The 24,749-nt window shown below is 31.6% G+C and overlaps 1 protein-coding gene across 1 annotated transcript; it reads right to left on the bottom strand.

The window, feature by feature from the left end:
- Positions 1-624: 624 nt before the first annotated feature.
- Positions 625-24,507, bottom strand: LOC126737386 (dynein axonemal assembly factor 5). The gene is made up of 8 exons (XM_050442269.1): positions 23,692-24,507; positions 14,761-15,033; positions 14,424-14,709; positions 3,906-4,092; positions 3,355-3,853; positions 1,142-1,435; positions 900-1,091; positions 625-840 (listed from the first exon to the last, which is right to left on the bottom strand). Exons 1-8 carry the CDS (start codon positions 24,365-24,367, stop codon positions 704-706), a joined length of 2,544 nt encoding a protein of 847 aa, XP_050298226.1. The 5' UTR covers positions 24,368-24,507; the 3' UTR covers positions 625-703.
- Between the last annotated feature and the right edge of the window lie 242 nt (positions 24,508-24,749).

Below are 24,749 nucleotides of genomic sequence, written 5' to 3'. Positions count from 1 at the left end.
ACGATACACAGATTAAAACTAAAATTGTGTGTGCAGTACACAGCCCTAAAAATATCCCTAGAAATCCTCAAACAAAGGGTTCAAAAGGGGCGGAAAGGAAAATACTTGGCACTTACCGTAGTCTTCTTCTTCCCCGACTCTTACTGCTCTTATAGTCGTCTCCAGATATCTGGGTCGATCCAAGGTTCTGGATAGCGCTGAAGGGTTGAAACCTCAAATGGGACGAATCACCACCGCACTATCCTACCGACTGCGCCAGTTAGATAAAGGGATCGGCACAACTTCTTTTTAAAAACAAATTTTATTCAAGAAAAATTACAGATACGGATTTACGTTACTATTGACAGAACAAGTAAGAATGAGGTAAAACACAAAAGTACATATATTTATAATCTGCGCGATATTCATGGTCGTGGGACAATGCTGATATCGGCAATTCCGTGGGTTCGCTGGAAGTGACCATGGAAGATGTTCACATAACTAGCGCAACGACGACGCGATAGCCGCCCAGAGTGGAGCCAAGTGTTTGTTCTCGCTCTACTCCGTCTCCTTCTTACACATTACGCAAAAATCATATTCGAAATTTTTCAAGCGCCGAACGTGTATGTGTAATAAATAAACAAGTTTTCTATTAAATTAATTTTATTTTAACATACAAAAATGCTGAACCAATCTACGACACAAAATCCATATGATTTACAAACTACGAATCACATACTATACTTTGCGTAAAAGATTCTATCTGATTCAAACCTTCTTGGTTAGTTAGTAAGGGGCGATAAATCTCAATTTTCCTTAACATTTCTGAAGTATTTATTTTGGCCAGTACCTTTAAGGTTTCTAAAAAAAATACAATATTATTTGAAAGCTTTAAGAAAAACTCGTCGACTCTAACTTACCAAGAACCAGGTTCTGCACGAGCTCATCGTCATCATCAAAATGTGTCATCAGTGTATCAACAATCAGCTCCCGATGAGTTTTGTAAGTTACTTCCAGAAAATTAGATGGAACATCCGTAAATATTTTCGAAAGACTTTTAAGGGCAGCAAGTCTAACTTTTTCAATTGGATCGTCTAATCTTTGAAGCATCGCTGAAATGAAACACTTGGAATCGTGAAACGAAATGTCGCTTTATTTTTACCTGGATAAATTCTAATAAAGTCGTCTAGGCACCAAACATTGTTTCTAACAGAAATGTTTTTTATAAGCGTGACGCATTCAATTGCGACTTTTCTACTAGTACAAGATGCATCTTCCATAAGGGATAAAAGAAGGAGCAACAGTTTTTGCAGAAGAGGTTCCAAAACCTTCGTTGATGAAAACAACTCAATTCTTTCGTTTAGCATTAGAGCGTATCGAAGGCAAGTGGCAGACATCGTTCGTATGGCTTCAGCTGTTGATCCTGGGTGCCAAACCAAAGACGGAACGAAAATATCTACAAAATTATAAAATATTGATTTACTATGGTACTATTTGATTTAGTGGTAAAAACTATTTACTAAATACAATGTTAGGTTATCTGAAAAAATATTAGTTCAATTTTTAACGATATACTCGTGTTTCAGAAACATTAGGGAAGTATGCCTAAGAAACGTGTGATTTGTTATTTAGAAATTCGTTAATTAAATTTAGTTCGTATTGATGTTTTGTTGCATTATCGTGTGCAAATTTTTTTTTAGCTTTCATAGAAAAGTCTTTAAGCGACAAACTGGAAGATCGTAAGATACATAAATGAATTTATTTAGACGAGTACATTCAGTAGTATTATTAGTTTTAGTGTTTGGTTGCTGTAGTTTTTAGAATTATCTAGGAAATTGAAATGGATTTTTTTAAATGTAAATATGGGTAAGACGGCATAGATTTCATCCGCACATATTTTCATACAAGTCAAATTGATCGAAAAAAGGTTATATCAAAGTCTATATGTTTCAACTGATGAAATCTATAGACCTTGGTTATATGGGTGGATATAATGTTACTGTAACGATATTGTAAATACCGAGAAACCAGCTGATTCTCCGTCATTCCGGAATGACACAAGTCGACACCGCACGATATCTAGAAAGTTAAGCGAGAATCTTCCGAAACAGCATTCTGTCGAGTATATAAGGAGCCCCATTGCCGTCAGTCGCTAGTTGTCAGTTCAGTGAAGTAAAGTTCTGAGAAGTAATTGGCGCGAAATTTAAATAGTTGTAAATTAATGCAATAAAAATAAATATCTCTAGTAGTTGTAAGTAATCGTGCTTTCGTAGTGTAAATAAATTAGTTGATTATTTTCGATTGTTTTAATTCACACCTAACGAATGGAAAAACGCTACATTACGTCTGATCAAGATTTGGAATAGGAAACTGGAAATTATTGAACACGTTAAGAGTTTAAAAAGCAAGTGTTTTTGAATGAGAGTTTTTTTTTTTTTTTTTTTTTTGAAAGTTATGTTTCAAAACAATTTGTCAAACTATTAATCAACCGTGAAATTATATAAAAAAGTATTTAAAGTAGTATTGTCCAATTAGGAAGGAGTTTTGAAGGAAGTATCATATAGCAGGAAATTTGAAAGATAAGTATATTTTGTTTATATTTTTAATTTAATTTAATTTTACTTTAATTACCTTGATAACGGTAGTAGATATAACTACCGAAACGTTGAACCAACATTAGGTATTTTTTAAAAAGTAGGTCTTCTCGTTGTTTTTACCGTTTTTTAATTTTAATATTTATAACAAAGTTAGGTAGGATATTGAAATGAAGAAACGAGCTCAGAGATTAATAGATTAAACCTCAGCACCTAGGTATATAAAAAAAATATCTATTATACCTCAAGTAAATTACTGTATTTAAAATTTATTGAATTTAAATTAAATTAAGTATATCTAACGGTATCATTATAGATTTGAGTTTATATTTCTTTTAAATACGTGAATAAGTCTATTTTCTTCTTCTTTTTAATTTTTGAGCGTGTGAGATAGTAATTTCCAAATTGATTTTTGCTATAAGTGACGTAATATTCAATAAAATAAGTCACTCATAACTGATTGGGCAAAAAAGATAAGTAACAAAGTGTAACTAACGCCCTGTATAAATAATGCTTAATTCACCACAAAATTCGTAATTCATGTCAAAACACATAGAGTCGCCAATTTTTAAGACGATACTGCTTAAAATCACAAAATTATTAAGAAATTCCAACTTTAAATACCCTGTATCTCTAAGCCTGCAACATTTGTATAAGACATGTTAAGCTCAATAGCCATATTTTGGTGTGTAATACCTCCAGTTTGCCAAATTTACTCTCAACAAATAGCAGCAAAAAGACCGTAGTAAATTTCGGTTCTATATCTATCGGGGTTACTTACCAGTGATAAGCTTCTCGAGAAATCCTACGAAATGTTCATCGTTGACAAGAACGCCACCATATTTCTCAAAAACTATAGTGAGCGAATGGAAAACTTTCAACCTCAGTTCCGCATCAGTTTGATTATCGAGCACTTCACTTAAAATAACTCCAATGATATCCAGATTTACTCCCAGAGCCAAATCAATCTCCGACATCAATGTGAGGAAGATGCACGCATTTTCGCTGATTGGTGTCCAAAGTTTCGGATTATTATTAAGATGATTGAAAAGTTTATTGGCAGAACTTATCATTAAATCCGCCTTGCCGGTAAAGCCGAGACTGTGCGCCAGCTCCTCATAAAGCTTTTCAGTGATTATATCTGAATTATCACAACTTCTTAATGATATAAGTGTCGTTACAATTTTGAATAGATTGTACGAAATGGTAGATTCTGGATTAGAATCGAATTTCTTGGAGAGGCTTCGAACGCACGATAAAAGCTCTATTTGAAATTTGCTCTAAAAAATCCACGGTTAATCGGAGAAGTTAATTTAGCTTAAGTGATGTTACTTTTCTACTACAACAAATGTAGTCCTCAGCCAACAATTTGCTTATCGCTTCTAAAGCCTCATTTGAAATGTTCCCTTTTGGTGTTCCTTCAATTAAAGCTGACACAACTGTCAGATGTCCAGCATGGGGACCGTCTTCTAAAACCGGCAGTACAATTTTTGACCAGGTTTTGTAACTGACAAACAATCTAAAATAAATAAGTACTTTTATAAGTATTTGTGGCAGAATAATAGATTTATGTATGTATGTAAAGTATTACTCCACATCATTAATGAACGTTCGAAAACATTTTACTTCCACTGTGAAGGTTCGATTTAGGAATTATAAATAAGAATGCCAAATGCGCTTACACCATTGTATATTACTCTCTTCGATGATATCTGGTATATTAGTAGTTATTTTAAAAACAGTGTTCTACATAATTGTCGTGCATACGTATGCAGTAGTATTGCATAAATATTTAACAATAATAATTCATTGTATAACAAATTAATAAACAGTATGATACTTGAAAATAAATAACATATATCACTATTATATTATTGTACCACATCTCCCCCTTTTGAAAGAATGAACTACATTTTTAATGAAATAAAAATGGAGTACTTTCGTACAAAAATAAATATTCATAAGGTATATGCGCTTTTTTACTACATTTTACACTTCTATTTTACAATAAAAATAAAATTATTAGAGGTTTAAGGAAAGTGTTAAGAAAAAGATAAGAGGAATAATAGAAAGAAAATAAATAATAAAGAAAGAATAGAAAAGAAAAGTATTTATCGATCGAGTATAGATTTAAATATATTTTTTTTTTAATTTAAAAATGAAACCTAAAATGTTAATCCTGATTTTACTTAAACAAACTTATTACCTAAATAAACTTATTACTTAATTAAAGTACACATGTACTTAAGTTGTTTAATTTAAATAATGTTACATAATTCTTAACTATTTCGAAGCCTAAACAATACGTGTTAAGTTATTAAATTATGAACCTCAATTTTTGCGAAGCTTTGCATTGACTTATGAGTACATAATATGTATTATAAAATATCATTGTCCAATTAGAGTAGTCCAATTGACAGTCCATTATTGTGTAATAAAATCTCTACCAAGAATTCCATCTGCTGGTATGGGAAAATTATCCTCAACTATGTGAAAATTTTGTTTTAAAGAAAAATTGTCAATAAACATTACAGTTTTAGTAGTACCTATGGAAGTTATATGTCCTTCTGTAACACCATTTATCCTGCTAGCATTTGCTCTGTCAACTATTTGGTTTTTATCGATTTTTGTTCGCTTAATTAAAGAAATATCGGCACCAGTATCTACGATTAATGTTATTGTTTCATTTTGTGTCATTTGGGTCTGAACGACGATAAAATTTGACAACGATAGGTCCATGTTAAAAATATTTATTGCTCCCCCAATGGACCTGGTTGGGGTGATAATTCGTTTCCCGAATTATCTGTCTCAAAGCTGCGCACAGAATAGTTTCCTCTGCCTCGTTGAGAATAGCCCCTGTGACGTCTATATCTGCTATGGCCACCATGATAATTATTATGGATAGGAACTTCAGGATTTCTATTAAATCCTCCTCTTTTCCATTGTCCTTGCGCCCTAGGATAATGACCTCTATAATTTGGATTTCCTCTATTGTTGAATCGATTTTGTGTAAAAAGGACTGTAGAATTTTTTGATTCAGTTTCGACGCTAACAAACTTTGTCAAGGCGTCTTGAGTTGTGTTGAATGTGCCTGCTTCCATTATCAACCTGGATCTTTCTGAGATTGCATTCGATTTTAGGGCTTTAACTGCAATATTAGTTGTATAACCCTCTGCTACATTTACCGGTACACCTTCATTTATGTACGCTCTTTTTAAGCTTGTTGCTAAAGCTTCTATGTCAGATGCATATTTTGATGTATCGCTGGATCCTTGTTTAAGAGCTAATAATTTTGCCGAAACTAACTGCGAACTTTCACCCTTAATATTGCTTGTTAGTTTTTGAATTATAATTGGTATGGTATCATTATCGCCAATAAGGTCTCTTGCTTTACCAACTAATTTAGTTTTAATAAGAGCCACGGCATTTGCTTCGTGCCCTTCGCAATTTTCTTGGATTAAAGTTAGTGCGTCAATAAAAGATCGAAGTTTATCTGCTGAGCCATCAAAATCATTGCACAAAACCCTGCTGGTGAAATTAAAAAAATCCATTTTAGTCATCGCCATTTTGCCAGTTTCAATTTTAATTTCAGTGTTTGTATTTTCTTCGTCTGAACCCTCTGAAGAGTTTTCACTGTCAATAATATCCTCCTCAATCACGTTTGGATCAATTAGTTCAGTGCACGATGTAGGTATTTTATACGAAACATTTAATACTTGATATACCCTGACTACTTTATCTCTTGAGACGGAAAAAAGTTTTTTAATAGCAAAATACTGTTCTTGACTTAAATTTTTGTAATCATGTAATACAAGTTGCACAAAGGTATTATAGTATTCAAGTAAATTATCCCTAACTTCTTTTTTAATTTCCTCTGATTTAGGTATTTTTTTCTTTAAGACTCTTTTTGATTCGTTAGTAATTAATATTTTTAAATTTGATAACTTGGTATAAAGTTCTTCCCAAGCTGATGACATAAAAATAACTAAATTTAGCCTAAATTACGGTAAAAAAAAATCTATATATATATTACATATTATAACATAATAGTAGTACATGAAAAATGTAAACAAAAATCCAACATAAAAATTATTATTCAGTTATATATATGTAATATATAACTTTATAATATATTATTTAATATATTATAATATTATAACTTTCGATTACTTTATGAACTAATAAAAAAATAGTTTTACCCTCAAAAATATTTTAAAACTGCTAAATAGCCAAAAAAATCTTATTCTAAATATACACAAATAAATAAAATTACATACCAACTATAATATAACATTTGTGTGGTCCATGTTCTGGGACGGATGCAAAATCTCCATTACATCTCCTTCTTCCATCTTCCAATAAACAGGTGGCGTTTAATCGCTCGTCCTTAATGTCACTGCTTTCAGGTTTTACTAAAATGTTTTTCTACACCAACACATTGTTTCTTCTTTCACTAACACGGACTCACAAACACAAACCACTATGTAATAGTCTTCCTTAGACATCACCAACTGGAGCTTTCAGCATAAGACTTCTTGACAAGTCTCTTTTCATGTTTCTGCGGTAAGCCTTCCTAATTTTTAGTAACACCAAGGTTACAACAGCCACAGTCATTATATACAGCAGAATACGGATATCCATAGGGAAATTTATAGCTTGTTCTTCCATCCGTAACTTCAGCATGCTTGGTGTTAGTAGTACCCATATTGACTCACACTGTATGTTACTGTACATTAGCACACTTTACAGCAACTAGCTCCCATACTTTTACCACGGTTTTACTATAAACATTTTTCTTTTTGTACTATATACATATAGAACAATTACTACTCTTACTGAAAAATGCACTAAAAAATGGTGTTTGGCACTGGCAGGGTCGCCATGTGAAGGTTCGATTTAGGAATTATAAATAAGAATGCCAAATGCGCTTACACCATTGTATATTACTCTCTTCGATGATATCTGGTATATTAGTAGTTATTTAAAAACAGTGTTCTACATAATTGTCGTGCATACGTATGCAGTAGTATTGCATAAATATTTAACAATAATAATTCATTGTATAACAAATTAATATACAGTATGATACTTGAAAATAAATAACTATTATATTATTGTACCACACCACAAATAATGTATGAAAAAAGAGGGTTCATACCAAGCAAAGGTACACGAGAGCAGCTACCAGGGAACACAACTTTAAATTTAAAATTATTGTGCTTCGTAGACTGTACGAAAGTATTTATGTCTGTCAACTGGTCACTTCTGTGAAAAGTGATGAGTGAAATGGGTGTTCCCATTTCACTCATCACTCATCACAGCATCTCATACTTAGAACCTTAGTCGAGATAAAAAGAAAGGATGCGTAACAGTTGTTTACGGACCAAGCGCAGTAGTGTTACGCAAATCAATAGGACGCCATTATTGTGATGCCAAAATTGGATCTTGGTTCATCGCCTTTTTCTCAGTCTTTTCAAATTCAAATTCAAAACAAATTTACTTATCATGAAGGTAAATAAATAATCATATACAAAATTGTAGCATAATAATATACATATGTTGTACAACCTACCAAATACATGATAAATAGGACCATGCCTCGATTATAGAGAACCGTTTACACAGGTTCATCATAAGATAGAACCTGTGTGGCATAGCCCTTCAAAAACTTTAAAAGTAAAAAGTAAAAAAAAAAGATTTTCTTAATTAATCGAGACATGCATGTGTTGAGTATCATATTTAAGTATTTAAGTAAGGCGAAGCAGGCGGGGGTTCTGGATCTGCAGGAAGGTAAATTAATTAATATTTATAGCAATAATAAGTAGACAGCAATAGAAGATCGAGCGGCTCAGCTCTTTTAATTTTTATTGTAGATTAAGTATTGTTTTTTTGAGAATCAAGCAGTTTATTACGAATATATTTTTTATATGCAGTAAACGGAAAACTTTTGCAACTAGCCGGAAGTCTATTCCAAAGTTAAGAGGCGACAAAAACGAAAGATTTTTGAAAATTTGCTGTTCTATGTTGTGGTATTCTAAATAAATTTATAAATCTAGTGTTATGCTCATGAAGAAAATTCGTAAAATTGTTAGCGAAATATAATGGCTCCCTAGTTTTTATAACTTTATACACGAAGGAATACATGTGATATTTTCTAGGTTTTTTCATATTTAGAATTAAGTTATTGTTTAAATAAGGAGAAATGTGACTTCTAAATGGAATTTTGTAAGAAAAACGCATACAACAATTCTGAAGTTTTTGTATTGAGTAAGGGAAGTCTTCAGTCAATGAATCCGAATATACCACATCACAATAATCAAATAAGGATAAAACAAGTGTGTTACATAAAAAATATTTAGTTTTAGGAGGTAAATGATTTTTTTAAGCCGTAAAGTTTTCTTAAGCGCATGTATGCAATTTTGAGCTTATTCTTTATATGTGTTGAAATACCGCTATCAATGTATACTCCTAAGTTTTTGACCTCTCGACTCTGAGACTGGTAGCTGCTCATTACGAATTTTTGCATTTAAAGTTGTTGCTCCATTAAGGCCGTTCTTTCCACCACCCAGAAAAATTACACATGATTTAGACGAATTGAATTTCAAATTATGGTCGTAGGAAAAGTTATCTATATTTTCTAAATCCTCATTAAATTGTACTTCTATTAAGGGTAGAGTTTCACGTGAAAATGAAGTATACAGCTGGGAATCGTCAGCATATTGTTGTAACATTGAGTACTTTATGCAGGATTTCATATCTGCAACATACAATGAAAAAAGCACCGGCCCCAAAATAGAACCCTGGGGAACACCGGTAGATACAGGATAATAACTTGATTTTTCAGTTGTAGAAGCCTTGTTGATTACTACGCAATTCGCTCTATTATTAAGATATGACTTAAAGAAATCAATCGCGTTATTCGAAAAACCAAAATAATAAAGCTTTGCTAATAACATTTCGTGGTTTAAAGTATCGAAAGCTCTACTAAAATCCAATAATCCAAGACATGTTATTTCCTTTTTTTCCTCATTTATCCTACAGTTATTAAGAAGGTGTACTAGACTCGTGGTAGTGCTAAAGTTCTTTCTAAAACCCGATTGGCAGTCCGGGATAATATTATAAAAATCAACAAAGCTGCATATTTGTTGGTGCACGAACCTTTCTAAAATTTTGGATACGAGAGGCAGTATACTAATGGGTCTAAGGTCTTTAAACCCTTTTGGATCAGCGACCTTTGACCTTTGCTAGAGGTTTCAAAATAGCTTTTTTCCAAATTGTAGAATAAAAATGTTGTAATAAGCAGCTATTTAAAATATTTAATAATGGTTTTGTAAGATATGGTAGGCACATTTCTAGATCTTTTAAGCCTATGGAGTCTTCACCTATTGCGTTACAGTGTATTGTTTTAATGATTTTAATTAATGTTGGCTCATCCAATTGTGTAAAATTTAGATAAGACCTTGTGTTAAAATACCTATTAGCTTTATAAAAATTAAGTTTTTCATTTGAAGTTGTATCAGCTGTAGTATTTAAACCTGAAAAATAGTTCCTAAGAGCAGTTGCATTTAAAAACTTGTCTGGTAAGCCAGAATTCCTCTTACAGCCAAGGTTTAATTTTCTTGCAGCATTCCAAAATTCTCTTCCATGCTTTTGTGACATTGTGTTGAAATAGGTGATTTTTTCCCTCGCAACAGCTTAATGAAATTCCTTAATTGCCTATAGTACTGGAGGTGTGCTTCAGTTTTTTGTTTCAAATATCTACGATGAGCCTTATCTCTTTCTTTCATAAGAAATTTAATATTATTTGTAATCCACGGCGTAAACGGTTTTTCTTTTACCTTTTTGGATAATAGCGGAGCATGTTTATTTATTAAAAATAATATATTCATATTAAATATGTCAATCTTTTTATCTATATCTTGTGTATGATATATATTATCCCAAGGTAGCTGTTCTGCGTCTAAGTTAAACTGATCGCGATTTATATTATTATAATTTCTATACTGGATGTATTTAACAGTATCACGTCCATTGGCAAAATCAAAAACAGTATATACCATATTATGGTCTGAAATGTCTGGCGAAATACTTACTGAACCAGATTTTTTATGATTGATGATTGGTTTGTTATAATAACATCAATGAGGCTAAAACTATTTGCAGCAAAATTTATTCGAGTAGGTTCTGTAATAACCTGTTTTAGGTTAAAAATTTCTAAGAGTCAAGATTTTTTTTCGGTGAATTTTGTTTTAAAAAGTTTTCTTGTGTTTTAATTTGTTTGTGACATTTACTTGTGACTTTTAATAACGGTGGGTTGTGCTGCGTTTAATTGCAAAAGTCGTAATGACAGAAACTATTCCGGATATAATGTATATGTTCAGTTATATTATTTTATTGTTCAGATACACTAGTTAAGTTAGTTTAAGGTTGTACTTATGTTATATTTGCCAATGATCAGGGCATGACGTTTCAGATTGTAATGAGACCCCTGGGCAACAAAAAATAGGCTAGTTTATTTTTACATATTTTGCCATGTACACTTTATCACTTACTTTTGAGTAGTCCCTAGATTTAATGGTAAAATAGATTTACATAGACATAGAATAGATTTTAAATTTAAGTGTTATATGTATTACGGACAAATTACACTTTTTTTAAAATAAATAAATCATAAAATTGTTGATGGACCTGGAGTTTGTATTTAGAGTGATGCCTTGACAATATATAGGCATATATTCTGTCAGTCAATGTAATAATTTATATACTCTTACTGAAACATATATTACAAACTAGAAATATTTTGTTAAACATGGAGGTTTATTATTCTTATTACTTTAATAGAACCGCAATAATAGGATGTTTGTATGTGTCATTTAGATGGTGCTGAAATCAGGGCCTTTTTTCCCGATAGGCCCATTAGGCCTAGGCCTAGGGCCCGTAGTTTGGAAGGGCCCGAAAATCGCTGTGATAATAAGGAAATTTGCATTATTTTATTTCCTACCTGTACCATGTACTATAAAATAATATTTTAATTAAAAAAAATTAAATTTGATAAAAAAGTGTTTGGGTATAAAAAAATTATATTTCATCGGCATTGAATACAATAAAGACTTTTTCTTCGTACTCTAAACATAAACAAATGCCGCAAATGTGCCCAGACCAAACAAGGATTTTTTTGCATGTTAGGCGGCTTACACTAAAGTTCGGCGTAAAGCGGCGGTGCCTTTTTAATTCTATATTTATGACCCAAAGTGCGTCGCGGTAGTTTTTCTTATTCAAACTGGGAGTAAATAATTTGTAGTGATTTTAGTTATAACTTATTTCAAGACAGTAATACTGGAAACAGTTCTTCCAGTCTATTTAGTGGTACTTTGATGTGTATTTTAAATAAAATATTCTGCTAAGCGAACCGGCATTTGTCAGAATGTAAGTTTTTTTTTATATTTCTAATTTAAGTTGTTCTTCTTTTTTTAACCAGACTAAGTCTCGATTCCACCAACCTCATATTATGTCAGTAGCGGCTCGTGGTCTATGATAAAGAGGGTACAAATTATTGTAAATTTCATTATTTTTCTTGTACAACTACCATACATGTTTTTTTGGTTACGTAGCTGTTTTAAACGTAGAAGAAAAAAATATGAGAAGGCATCAAGTAAAAATAGTTTCTTATATTGAATAGATATAACATTGCTAGGCTAGGGCTGTCAGTCTTTTGTTTGATTTGTTTTGACGATCAAATATTATACGATAAAATATGAGGCTTAGATTTTATTTTATCAATAATATTAAATGGTTATTTTAATATTTTTTTTATCTATTTTGGGGGTGCAAGTGCTCATGTGCTCTTATGGTAGAACCGCCACTGTATTAAGTAAACTTAAGTGTCATTTAAAATGTTGACTGACCCATATTAAATTTTAACATTATTTTTTAACATTAGGTCGGTGAAAAGGGGCATTAATGAGATCGATACTAAATAAATAATTATTTTAGAAAAGACCCTTTGCCCTAATCATGAGCTACAAACATTTAAGTGGTAGTGAAAAACGAAAACCACGCAAAGTAAGAGAAATTGAACAAGAAAAACAGCAGGCAAAAGAGAGCTTTAACTGTCTATGCAGCCGATCATAATGTGGATAATTTAACATTAAACCAGTGGGTGTTATTAGAATCATTAATAAATCTTCTACAACCATTCGAAGAGATTACTACAAAAAAAATGAGTTCGAATGAAGCGTTGATATCGGAAGTTTTGCCAACTGTTGTTACGTTGAAAAAATACTTGATGAAAGACCAGGCTGAATTTTTTGGGGTTGGAACAATGAAGCAAATCGTTTTTGATCAAATTTCAAAGAGATTTGATGTTTTATTTAAAAATAAATTCTTTGTAATTTCAACTATATTAGACCCTAGGTTTAAGTTAGCATTTTTTCAAAGTGATAATCTTGAAAATTATAAACAGTATATAATAGATGAGTATGAGCATTATTTTTCAGTACAAGGACAATCAACTAACTCTGACGATGATGATATCCCATTATCAAAAATTCAACAAACAGTATATTAAGAAAATAATTTATCTGATAAAACTAGTGAAGAAGTAGGATTACGCCAAAGTAAATTATGGCAATGTTTTGACAAAATTGCAGCTAGCTCTGCAACCAAAACACCCAATAAAAATAATAAAAATAGCATTAAAGATGAATTTGAAATGTACCTTTAATTAATAGAACCGAGAATCCAACTACTTGGTGGAAAGACCAAAAAACATTTTTTCCTAAATTACTTCAGATAGTTTTAAAATTTTTTACAGCCCCTGCTTCTAGTGTATATAGTGAAAGGTCCTTTTCGGAAGCAGGTAATATTTATGATGAAAAAATGCGGAAAAGTTGCTGTTCATCCACCATAATTTACCTCTTGTAAATTTCTCTCTTTCAGTACTGAAAAATAATGCTCTTTTTCATGTTTTCAGTTCGTTTTTGTTTTTTTTTTATTTTTTTTTGGACTATGTTTTTTAGCTTTTATGAGAGTTATTTTTTTGTTTGTTATAAATATATCGAAATCACATTTCCTATATTGTGACGACAGGCCACCTATTTGAGAGACCACCCTGTACGAGCTAGACATCCGAAGCGCGCGTGGGCTGGGAAACAACGACTCAGTTATTGTAATTGCATAGCTAATAAAATGTACTAATAGTAAGTTGTCACGTAGACACCAGAATTGTAACATCTAGGCAACTCAATATACCATCTGTTCATTAAAGCCCAACACAGTAGTATTAATTAGGCTACAACCCCCAAAGAAAGTACTGGTGTCACAATATTTGGGTTTTTAATGTGATGTTTTTGTTAAATGTTTAAAAGTCTTTTTTATATTTTTCCCTCTTGCTTAACAAATTTAATGTTCGCTCAATAGCTTTAATAACAATTCGGCCGAAAGTTCGGCCAAATTGCTAAATTTATGACCAAAATTCAAAAAAAAATAGGTTTATCACACTGTTTGTTGGTTGTCTTTGAATTTCGGACTAGCAAAATTTTACTTCATCTCTTTTTTTTTTCATTTTATTAAGGAATTATAATATTTTTTATTTTATTAAAGAATCTGCGGTTAAATTATTTACTATTATTTATGGAACCCCCCTTCTGAATGTGACATGTCATAAGAAGAGAAAGATATCAAATATCATGCAAGGAAGAAAACGAAACTCATGGCTGAAGAACCCTAGAGAGTGATTTGTAACAAAAATTAACTAAAAAATATTTAATTGATTTTTTTTTACACGCTGTGTCCTGGTGGTCTTGAAAATCCATCTATACTTTCAAAGTAAATACGTGAATAATGACTCACCCAATAATCTGGCCGGCCTGTACTATGTTTTGAACCACAACCTTATTATCATCCTTGGCAGCGGAATACATGGCAGGCAACAAACTTTGCAGATTAAAAGTTAGATCTGCTTCAGCGTGCAAAGCAAAAGTACATAACAGTTGACTGCAGCGCACTTTAACATCATCCTGCCAACTCATCAATTCGTTCGATAATGCCGTTGCCAGTTTGCTTATGTTTCTTTGGACCAAGACTCTACATCCTAAATTCGGTCGTTTAAGGTGTGTTGGGTAATTTTTTGGAGGGTCTAAAAAAACCAATATCGTATTGATTATTCATTCTTAATATATAAACCTACCCGAGAGATAATCCATTTTATCTTTTAGATCCTTCTCGTTCTCCGTCTGATATTTTAATCCAACACTCTCCCACAGTTGATTGGCTTCGTCTCTTGTGGTTTTAACTTCGTCATTTAATCCGGTGAGCAGTAAAGGCAGCATTTTATGAAAATATGAATATCTGTCTCTGTGATTTAGAAGCCACCTGGCTGCTTGTTGTGCCACTGCTTGCCTTACAGCTGGAATTTGGTCGAATAGCTTCTCCGCCATCGGCACCATAGCTTTATCCACTCCTATTTAAAAGTTTTAAGGGTGAAAGATGTTTTCTTATTGTTCAGAAAACTGATTAGCACATCAAATTAAAATTTAGTTAGAACATTGAAAGGCTAGAATTAGTAACAACAACTTTGTTTGAGTTCAACATGTGTACAGAGGCAAAAAGTGTATTTTGTTTACAAACGTAGTCATCGATTCTCTGTTGTCAAGCTTACGCGCATTTTCAAAAGAGGAAGTTTTCAGCTATACCGGGTGTCTTAGGAAAGTGGTTCGCCCCTATAACATTTTTAATTTTTAAGTTAAAAAAATTAAATTTGGTACGTGGGTGTAGCACCTAAATTGGGATTGGCGGACATATTCAGTTGTTTTCTGTTACTTCCGGTTTAACCGGAAATGAACCTAACTTTCCTATTTTAAATAGAATCCCTCAATTTTTTTGACATATTTTGATAGAAAATGACATTCTAAAAAAAATTATACACCCCATCTGTCAACTTTTGACACCTAACCTTTTAAATTATTTAATTTTTTATATTTCAATCTAGAGTACCATGAATAATTTAAAATCGTTAATTTTACATCAAGTAGTCCTAGAAAATAATTGACTCTCTTTTGTTTTTCACAGCTTTCCTAGATGCGTCTAAAGTTTGCAAAATCCATTTTTTTTTAAATGGACCCATGGTGACTCATTACCATAATTAAAACGTGTATTTTTTTAAAATACACGTTTAGGTACACGTCTGGTACCAAATAATTTGATACCAGACAATCGATGTCTGGTAATTCTAATAAGTCTGAATTTTCAAAAAAAAAACAGTAGCGCCGCATATTTACCTAGTTTTTCCCAATTAAAAAACCCAAAGATTCCTGTGAATTCATAAAATATTTGTTTCCGTTTTAAATAGATTTTGTAGCGACTTTTTAGCGTTTAGTAGCATTTGTGTGACATTTAAAAATCCAAGATTAACGATAAATTGGACTCTCACCCTTACCGCCTAATTATTAACAATAAATTGAAAAGCTTAACACATCTTATGTGTTATGTGATTCAGACATTTCTCACTGTAATTATAAATTATCATTTTTGTATTATAAATTAAAAATTTTAATTATTATTATCCTAATCGCGTTTATTATATTGTTATTTATTGTTTGGTTATTGTAGTTTATTACTCTTGTCTAGTTTAGTAGTTTTGATACAATTTTGCCAGCATCAAATGGGTGGGCATTTTGTGCCTTAATAAATTATTTGACATGTCATCTATCAAGCAGTTTACTTGTTCTTTCATGTTTTTCATTGGGTAATCACTACAGTCGATTTTACAGTGACGCGACGGCGGCGCCAATCAATCCAATATCAAGAGATAAATAATAAAATTTCAATAATGCTGGATTTTTAAAAGTACCCACTAACGATTCTCTTATACCAAATTATTTGTAAAAAAATACACTTTTTAACTATGGTAATGAGTCACCCTGCTTCCATTTAAAAAAAATGGATTTTGCAAACTTTAGACGCATCTAGGAAAGCTGTGAACAACAAAAGAGAGCCAATTATATTTTTCTAGGACTACTTGATGTAAAATTAACGATTTAAATTATTCATGGCACTCTAGAATGAAATTTAAAAAATTAAATATTTTAAAGGTTAGATGTCAAAAGTTGACATATGGGGTGTCATTTTTCTTAGATTGCAATTTCCTATCAACATATGTTAAAAAAGTTGGGGGGTCCCATTTAAAATAGGATCATTTCTGGTTAAACCGGAAGTGATAGAAAATAACTGAATACGTCAGCCAATCTCAATTTGGGTGCTACACCCACGTACCAAATTTCATTTTTTTAACTGAAAAATTAAAAAAGTTATAGGGGCGAACCACTCTCTTAAGACACCCGGTATATCAACACATATCATAATGTTAATTTAACTTATTGATGTTAGATGTTGGATTAAAAATAAAAAGTAGAAATAGATATATGTTATTATAAGCGTAAAAATAACATCTTCAAAGCAAAAAAAATAAATATTTTAGCAAATTTGGCGCATAATGAATGATTTAAGAGGGAATCGAAATGACAAGGGTAATTATCAGGGCGATATGGATAAACTCAATCACTTTTATTGCACAACTGCTGAGAATTTGGGAAAAATATATATTGCGATATTGATCATTTGTCATTTTTAATATAAAGAATGTGTCTGTACGAGATTCATTTTCTTTGTATCACACTGACGTATACGAAATTAAAAAAATATTAGTTTCAATTAAAAACAAATGCTCGGCAGGTATTGATGGCATTTCAGTCAAGTTATTTATGAATCTTCCAGATGCTGTACTTGTATAGTCATGTGTAATTATAAATATTTCTTTTGACAGGGGAGTTTTCCCTGATAGTTTGTGTACGGCTTTAGTTAAACCTCTTTTTAAGGGCGGTGACACTAATGACCCTTCCTGTTTTCGGCCAATCTCAATGCTTCCAACTCTATCAAAAATAATCAAAAAAATGGTCAAAATTCTTCATTTCTTGAAAGGCACAATTTACCAACTAGTTTAGTTTTCGGGACGGAAAGAGTACTGGTTTTAATTTTTTGGAGAAAACTTATTTAGGCATAAACAGGGGAGAAATGGTTGCGACGGTATTTTGTGATTTTTCCAAGGCCTTTGATTGTGTGGATCGTAAAATACTGCTGCAAAAGCTACCTTGCTATGGATTTAGAGGCTGTGCTTTAATATGGTTTGAGTCATATCTAGCAAATAGCAGACAGGTGGTTAAGGGCCAACACAAAACTTCATCTGTGCAGAATATCGATCGGGTTATATGTTAATATTCCTCAAGGATCGGTTTTTGGCCCTTTATTGTTTCATTTCCATCAACGACTTAGCGTCTATCAGTATTAATGGATCCTTTACATGTTATTTCCTGATGACACTACTCCTCTGTGGCTAGGAACAATAAACAATGATATTAAACTTATTCAAAATTGGTGTGACGCAAACAAGCTTTCTTTTTAATATTTCCAAAACGAATATTGTGACATATTACTTCAAATCCTTCATTGAATGGGGAGCCTATAATGAATAGAGATTGCTCCAAATTTCTAGGAGTTTTTATTGACTCAAAATTGAGATTTAAGACTTACATTGTTGCTTTGAAGGGGAAGATTGCCTCTGCTTGCTATGCTGTTAAAGTGGTCCGCATTGAGGTTGATATAGAGATGGCTAGAAGTGTGGACTTAAAGTGTGCCCAATTAAGATATGAAATTCAATTTTGGAGCTTCGCTGAACGGGGTCTGGTTCAATCACTTTTTGTCTTACAGAAGCGTGCCGTGGGACATGTGTGCAGTAGGCTTTAGAGATAACTGCAGGCTGCTATTTGTTAGGGAGCGAATACTCACATTAACTTGTATTTTCATACCGATGGCGGTAGAAATGATTCATAAAAAATACAAGAGTACTAATGAGCCCAAAAAGTCTTGCATATTTGATATAGTTTTTTTTTTAATTTTATTGGATCTTTTAACCTACCTACCTGCATTGTAAATTTTATATATTATTGCCCATTATTAATACATTTCTTTTTGGTTGACATATTGTTACTTTATACTAAAACCTTTTTTTTAGCGACTTTTGTTTCTTGTTACTGTATCCGTATTTTTTGTCTGTATTATTATATTTTTGCTTTGTTTATAGCTCAATGTTGAAAAACAATAAAGCATATTTTTTGATATTTTTTTATTTGCCGTATAAACCTTATATGCTACATTAATATAGAACTTTATGGATGCCTGCAAGGCCTTATAAGCATTATAGTCAGCTAATAATTTAGTTCTTTTCTATATTAGCCTAAATTTCTCCTTAAGAGCTGCCACAATTTGGATAGTATACCAGCTGGGATAGTGATACTTATTCTTTCGATGTCTATAATGAGGAACCGCTGTGTTAAAGATTTCATTCAAGACATCATAGAAACTGGAAACTAATCCATTAACATCATCTAATTCATAAAGAAAATTCCACTGAACTTCGGAGATGTTCTTCGGAGAAGCTGATATAGCATGGGAAAGTTAGCCCTTTCAAAATTGCAGTTGAGACTTTAAGATTTTGGGTTAAAGTTATAGTTCCTATTGGCTTCTGCTCTAAATGATATAGCAATAGAGGCATGATAAGCATAATCTGGGACAAGTGAGATACCATCATATCATCAATGAGACAGTAGAAAGTATCAAGTCAAGGATATTACCCTGTATATTACAAATATTATTAAATTGATACAGATCAGAAAATGCCAAAAAGTCATGCAGCAATGCCACCTTTATATTAACAGTAGGCTCTAGACCCTTAATATTAAAATCACCCATGGTTAAAACTTTCTGGTTTTGTATACAGTTAAGAACAGACATATAGTCAAACAAGAACCGGTAATCTTCAATTGGAGAATTAGGTGGCACATAAATAGCAAATATAAAAATAAATTTTGTGTTCGTACTAATCTTGCAGCAAACAACATCCACCCCTGATTCTCCAGGTCTATGAGATCAACTTTAATTGAAGGTAGATCATTCAGCACACCAGGCATTACCCCACCCCCCTGTGATATACAGTGTAATCACCCGAGAACAACTTGCTGTTGTAGACCCCATCCTGTAGCCAAGTTTCAGATACTGCAACCACATCATACTCGCCATCACATACAGATTTATAAAAAGCATGAGTTTTACTGTTAAGACTCGAACATTGTGATACAATAAAATAATGATCCAAAGTTTAAATGCTGCCCTTGACCAGAGATAATTTTTGGAGCGGCCTTGCTAAACCCCTTATAAAAAAAATTACTAAATTATGTATAAAAATGAAAAATCAAGATGCTTAACATTCTATGTACTTAAACAGACTATCTATATAGATACTAGAAAGACTCCGCATCACCTATTTACTTTATACTTTCTATATTGGACCTTAAACTGTCAACAAAACTATCTCTAAACCAGAGATACTTCATAAACTTGCGCTGAATGCGCTCAATATCATCTACCAGGTAAATTGGGTACCAAATTAGAGATCCGTATTCTATTTTTGAGCGTATGTAAGAGAAGAAAAGTAGTTTTAAAGTATTAATATTTTCAAAGTGCCGACAGTTTCGACAAATAAAACCCAACAATTTGGCAGAGCCAGAAACTATTATATAAATTAGTTCACAATATTTAACATTTTAAATAAGTTTACCCAAAACTACATAACAAAAATCAAAAACCAGACAACAAAAATGAGAAAAAGAGAAAAAAAAAAGATTCATATACTATATACACATATACATTTTACCTACAAAGGTATTATGTAGTATTTTACAGAATTTTCTAGTCTTTGGTACCTAAAACCTATGATATTTGAAACAAAATAAATAATTGAATAAATGTCCATACTGAGATTTTTTTCTTTTTCCCTTATGTATTTATGTTGTGATTGCTATCGAGTAAGAAAATAAAAAGTTTGGTGAAAAGCAGAATATTGATACAAGCACTTATGATCAATCAACAAAATTTTCTTTTGTTTCCTAATATATAACTTAGGGCATGCTCATTGAACTTTTTGAAGTATTTCTGTTATTTGACATTTTCTGGGAGAAGGTTATAAAATTTTGGAGCTAAAAATACTGCCGAATGTTGACCAAAATCTCGAATCATATAAGGTAAGGTGTTTATTAGCTCGGGTTTGGTGTCTATGGTTTATTATACTTTGTTTACCATAGAATTTATGAACATAAGAGCAACAGATTGTTATAAAAAGAGTTTTCAAATCTTGTATTTCAGAATTTTATAATTGCTTTGTTGAAAATAACCTAGGTCTCTTTAACATTATCTTTACTATTGAGTTTTGTATTGTTTTAAGATTTTTTAGACTGTTTTCATATGCCCCACCCCAAATCAATATACCATACCTTAATAGGGGTTCCACGAGAGCTTTATAGATCAACACAATGAGTTTTCTGCACAAAATTTCCCTTAATAAATAAAATTTATGTAAGAGTGCCTTTATCTTTTTTGTTAAATAATCAATGTGTATATCCCATTTTAGATGTTTGTCTATATGGACTCCCAAATATTTTATAGAGTTTACCTATGCAATTGGTTCATTAATATTGTTTACAATAATATTTTGAAAGTTTGGTCTATTTGAACTGTTTATGGAAAATGCTATATATTTAGATTTTTTTGGATTTAGTGACAATTAAAAGGTGTCGAAAAAATTTTTGATTAATGATAGACCTTCTTGAAACTTAACTTTTGCCTCTTGCCATGTGTGTCCAATAAATATAATTCCTGTATCATCTGCATAGGATATTACTTTGCCAGGAGTTTTTATATCATTCACTGCATTTATATATACATTGAAAAGTTATAGACTTTTAGACTTAGTTATAGACAGTTTAGACTTAGTTATAGAGTAGTTATAGAGTTTTTATACCATTCACTGCATTTATATAAACATTGAAAAGTTATAGACAGATATAGACATAGTTCCAAAAATTGGAGATTCTACATTAATTCGATTTTCGGCTGTTCGAGAAAATTCTAAAAAAGCAATCCTAATTTGTTCTTTAATATTGCTTCGAACTATTTTAAAATGATTTTCATAATAATCAGTTCTGTATTTCTTCAGTTTTTTTCGAATTAAATTCTTTAGTTTGATATTTTTTATGATATCAGAATTAAACCAGATAGAAATTTATATTTTTTAACGATTTTAAGCAGAACTGCTCTATGAAATATTTCATTAAGTGTAGTGTAAAAGCTGTCGCAAGATACATTAGGATCTAAAGAGGCAAAACTGAGAACATAACTTGTTATTTTTTTTCTGTATAGTTAGGTTTAATTGTAATATAGTAATATAAGGTCTTCAATTTAAAAATAGTACTAGAATTAAGATTAGAATTAAGTTAAAAGTTTAAAATTAAAATAGTTAGAGCTAAGTAAAATAAAAAGTAAAAGACACACCACTTAACACTAACTACACCCACAGACACAGACTTATCAAACTAGGTATATATTTAAAAAAAACCTACTAGCAATATGGACAGTTAAAACCAAACAGATTAAGCTTTTCTGAATGAGTTACATATTCACCCACTGAACAAAAAGGGTGCTGAACAAAAAAACATCCTTGCTACTGGGTTGAACTACCTGTACCCCTCTATCTTCTTAATTTCATCAGGTAATATATTGTATATTTTGACACACATATAATAGGGACTCATTTTATACATGGTTGTCTTATGTCTAGGCACTGCAAAATCGAATCTATGTCTTGTCTTATTACTGTTAATATTTAAATCACAATTTTTTTTGAAAGAGATGTTCGTGTTTGGAGGCAAAACATACTTTGTACAAGTAAAGAAAGTATATTGTCATAATTCCTCATTTTTTAAACAAAGGAGTACAATGCTCTCGAAAACCGGATCCACACATTATTTGTACAATTCTTTTTTGAATAACAAATGTTCTTTTTATTGACTCTGCCTGAGATACCCAAAACATTATGCCATAGGCTATACGTGAATGTACATATGCATAATAAAACTGAATTATTGATTCCCTACTGACAATGTTTTTTACGTTGAAAATAACGAAGTTTGCCGACGTTATCCTTTTTCATGTTTCATCAACATGGCTTTGCCAATCTAAATTTTTGTGTAAAGTTATAAGTTTGAAGCATTTTTGTATAAAGTTGATACTTAACAAGAAAATAAATAAATTAGGAAAAGAATTATTCTATTGTAGTATTATTGATTTATTTTATGTGCTTTTATAATAAATTTCACAACACTAACCAGAATTAATTTAGGCCAGGATATAGCAATGGTGATATATTTTGCCCTGATTGAATCACACTTGAAATATGTTATTGAATTTTAGGGGTTTGCAAACAGTCAACTCATTCAATTTGTCTTCATTCTTCAGAAGATTTTTTACAATATTTGCGTGGGGTCTTAAGGAGCATTGCTTATTTGGAAGAGAATTCTTACCATTATCTGCATGCATTACATGCATTTTTAGTCTTATGACAATGGTTATGGTCCATAAAAAATAAAAACTTAGTTTTGATAATGCAGCAAGAATACCAAGATTTAAAAATGACCTTAACATTTAAGAACTTAAGAACTGCCTTAACAAAAAATTCGATTGTATATAAAGGAACAAAAATGTTTAACCATTTGCCTCTGGAAGTCAAAAACTTAGAGAGTGGTATGTACTTCAATAAGCAAGTTAAAAACTACTCTTGGACAAGGCTTATTACATTATAGCCTTGTCCTTTATTCTTGAAGAATTTTATTGTGATAGTTTGTGACATATAGTCTAATTTGGGATAAATTTTAACTGGATATCACCTTATATTAGATGAATGTCACTCATCTGTTGTTTTATTTATATCAGTTTTACTTTTACACTTTTTGTGAATTGAATCTAGCTGTATTATTTATCATATAGTATATTTATGTTTTTATTTGTTTATCTATTCTTATATTTTATTGTATTTTCAAATTTAAGTCTTATTTCTTTTATTTAATCACTACACTGTAATTTTTTTTATCCACAGCTTTGTCAACATAATGAGCCATTTATACAATAAAGCAATTTTTGATATAAAAAAAAAATTATTTTTTTAATTTTGGTTTACCTTTATAACTACTATGCATTACAATCTCCCCTACAGCTTTTATGGCTTCCACTCTGACTTTATATTGCCGATGACTGAAACATGTTAAAACTGGATCCAACAAGGTTTCTGCTTGCAAATGAAATTCTCTCGGAAGAGCCTTAGATAACAGTACAACAGATTGGCAACTGAGTTCCTTAATCAAAGGGTATTTGTCCTTTACACATTCAGCAATAATAATTACTGAATCATTTAAAAAAGGTTTTAGCTGTTCTGTGTTTGTGTATTTTATAATTATGCTATTTAATAATTGAAGCATTTGCAGCCTTATTTCCTCAGAATCTTCTATAAGTTCTACCGTGCCTATCCTTTCAACTATAATAGGAAATATGTATGTTAAGTAAAAGTCATGTAAGGGAAGCCTCTCATCAATAAGGTAGGTGACAAATTTAATTGCTTGTTCTCGGATCGCTTCAGACTTGTCCCTCAGACCATGTAAAAAGTAAATGTGAGTTTCACTGAATATGACCCTTAACTCTTGGTCAGACAATTCGATATTTTCTGGTTTTATAAACTGTTGAAAATCGATGTAAGTTTGTTTACGTGTTTGAAGGCTCTGACTTTGAAATCCCTCACATATCTTTTTGGCTCTCGTAATTTTAGCCTGCGAATCGTTCTCGTCAATCTCTTGAACCATATTTCGGCTCTTTAAAGTCTTAGGGCTGACCAGTTGATGAGTAATTCGATAAAAATATTCAGACAAATTAACTTCTTACTGTTATTATTTGAGGTTGAAAACTAGGTTAGGTAGAAAATAAATAAAAACACCCACTAACATGTTGCCAGGGCAACGGATCCGAGAACGCAGTAGTGACATGTCGAGCTCCAGAATCGATTTGTTGTGACATTAATAAAGGTACGTTTCCTTTGAAGCGGCGGACGCACGCGGCTGACGGACTGCGTCTTAAACGGCCCACAGACGATTCAATTTGTTGTACTACAAGTTGTACAATCTTGGTTGGTCCAACCGCTTGAACGATAATTGCAACGTGTGTGGTATTGTAGTTCAACCAATCGTA

This window comes from Anthonomus grandis, chromosome 6 (assembly GCF_022605725.1).
Source record: "Anthonomus grandis grandis chromosome 6, icAntGran1.3, whole genome shotgun sequence".
NCBI classification, from domain to species: Eukaryota; Metazoa; Arthropoda; class Insecta; order Coleoptera; family Curculionidae; genus Anthonomus; species Anthonomus grandis.
Note: the sequence above shows the minus strand (reverse complement) of the source record. Positions and strands in the feature narration are given on the sequence as shown.

Bases quoted from the DNA above. Each gene is read 5' to 3' on its own strand.
- LOC126737386 (XM_050442269.1), bottom strand. From the start codon at position 24,367: ATGGTTCAAGAGATTGACGAGAACGATTCGCAGGCTAAAATTACGAGA. The intron at 15,034-23,691 runs GTAAACCAAAAT...ACTTTTAAATAG, and splicing joins AATGCATAGTAGTTATAAAG to GAGTGGATAAAGCTATGGTG. The intron at 1,092-1,141 runs GTAAAAATAAAG...GTTTCATTTCAG, and splicing joins CTTTATTAGAATTTATCCAG to CGATGCTTCAAAGATTAGAC.